The sequence below is a fragment of the Trypanosoma cruzi genome, genomic scaffold (genome assembly GCF_000209065.1).
Source record: "Trypanosoma cruzi strain CL Brener 1047053516267 genomic scaffold, whole genome shotgun sequence".
NCBI lineage: Eukaryota > Euglenozoa > Kinetoplastea > Trypanosomatida > Trypanosomatidae > Trypanosoma > Trypanosoma cruzi.
Genome location: NW_001849127.1, coordinates 1 through 991, shown reverse-complemented (window position 1 = coordinate 991; position 991 = coordinate 1). Strand labels below are relative to the sequence as shown.

Here is a 991-nt window from a genome sequence, read left to right as displayed (position 1 = left end):
CACCAGCACCATCGTCGAGCACTTACTCATTACACAGTATAGATATGAAATAGAGAGAGAGAGAACAACAGCCCCCATATTCGGTGCGGCGACCGCGGGTACAAAACACACGCACACACACGTTACGCATCCGCCCCGGGCTAGCGTGATAGCTCGATAATCCGTTGTCGTCGATAATCGATAAAAAAAAGCAACAAATCAATCACCCAATCAATCTATGAATAATGGAAGAAAAAAAAGATCCGCCAGACGCATCCACTTCATGCCGCATCTGCAAGGCGCTTTTTGCCCTCTCGCCGCGTAACAGTACTGTTGTGGGTGGAGCCTTTCCACCCCCAAAGAAAGAAACTGCGCTAAATTTTTCGTCAAGCGGATCATCTACACCTGTCCAAAGTGGCATAATTAATGCTGCAGCTCGCACTGGATGAACGGTCGAACAGGCTCTGTGCGTCTGAGCGGGTGTCACAGGCCATGGGCTGCAACGGCATTGCGGGTGGTCGGTACGACGACGCAACGGTGGTGCCTGAGGCGCACGACAATGACGTCATGTCGTGAGGCTTCTGCGTATCCTCGTCGCTCCCCTCGTCATCGCGCAGCAGTGCCTCCAGCCCACCACGCCGCGGCTCGCGCAGCTCCTGCCAGTGGCGGTCCTCCACGTACCACACAACGACGCCGTACACAGTGATCGCAAGCAGCACAGTCGTCAGCAGCAGCACAGTAGCCGCGTACGCCCTCGCACCGCCGTCGCTCGGCGCAAGGTGTTTCGCCGCGCTCACCAGGCACAGCGCCGCAAGGAGCACAAAGCTCGCCGCGTGCATCACCGTCAGGAAGGCCGAGCGCATCATGTTCGTGAAGGCAACCACGCCCGCACCCGCAAGCAGCACAGCCGCCATGCAGAAATACTGGACGTGGCAGCCTCCCACGGGCGGGTGCACAGCAGCAATCAGGCACACCACACACAGCGCCGACAGCTGGAACACGCACCAGTACA

The 991-nt window shown here is 57.9% G+C and overlaps 1 protein-coding gene across 1 annotated transcript, besides 1 other annotated feature; it reads right to left on the bottom strand.

Moving 5' to 3' along the window:
- Positions 1 to 991: part of a sequence feature (areas not merged during assembly with more than two copies in the genome that could not be assigned to a particular haplotype) that runs on past the window's edge.
- On the bottom strand, positions 375 to 991 carry Tc00.1047053507613.10 (dispersed gene family protein 1 (DGF-1), putative; the record flags this gene model as incomplete). Its single annotated transcript, XM_800068.1, has 1 exon — positions 375 to 991. A coding segment is annotated over one exon (617 nt), but the record flags the coding sequence as incomplete, so codon positions are not given.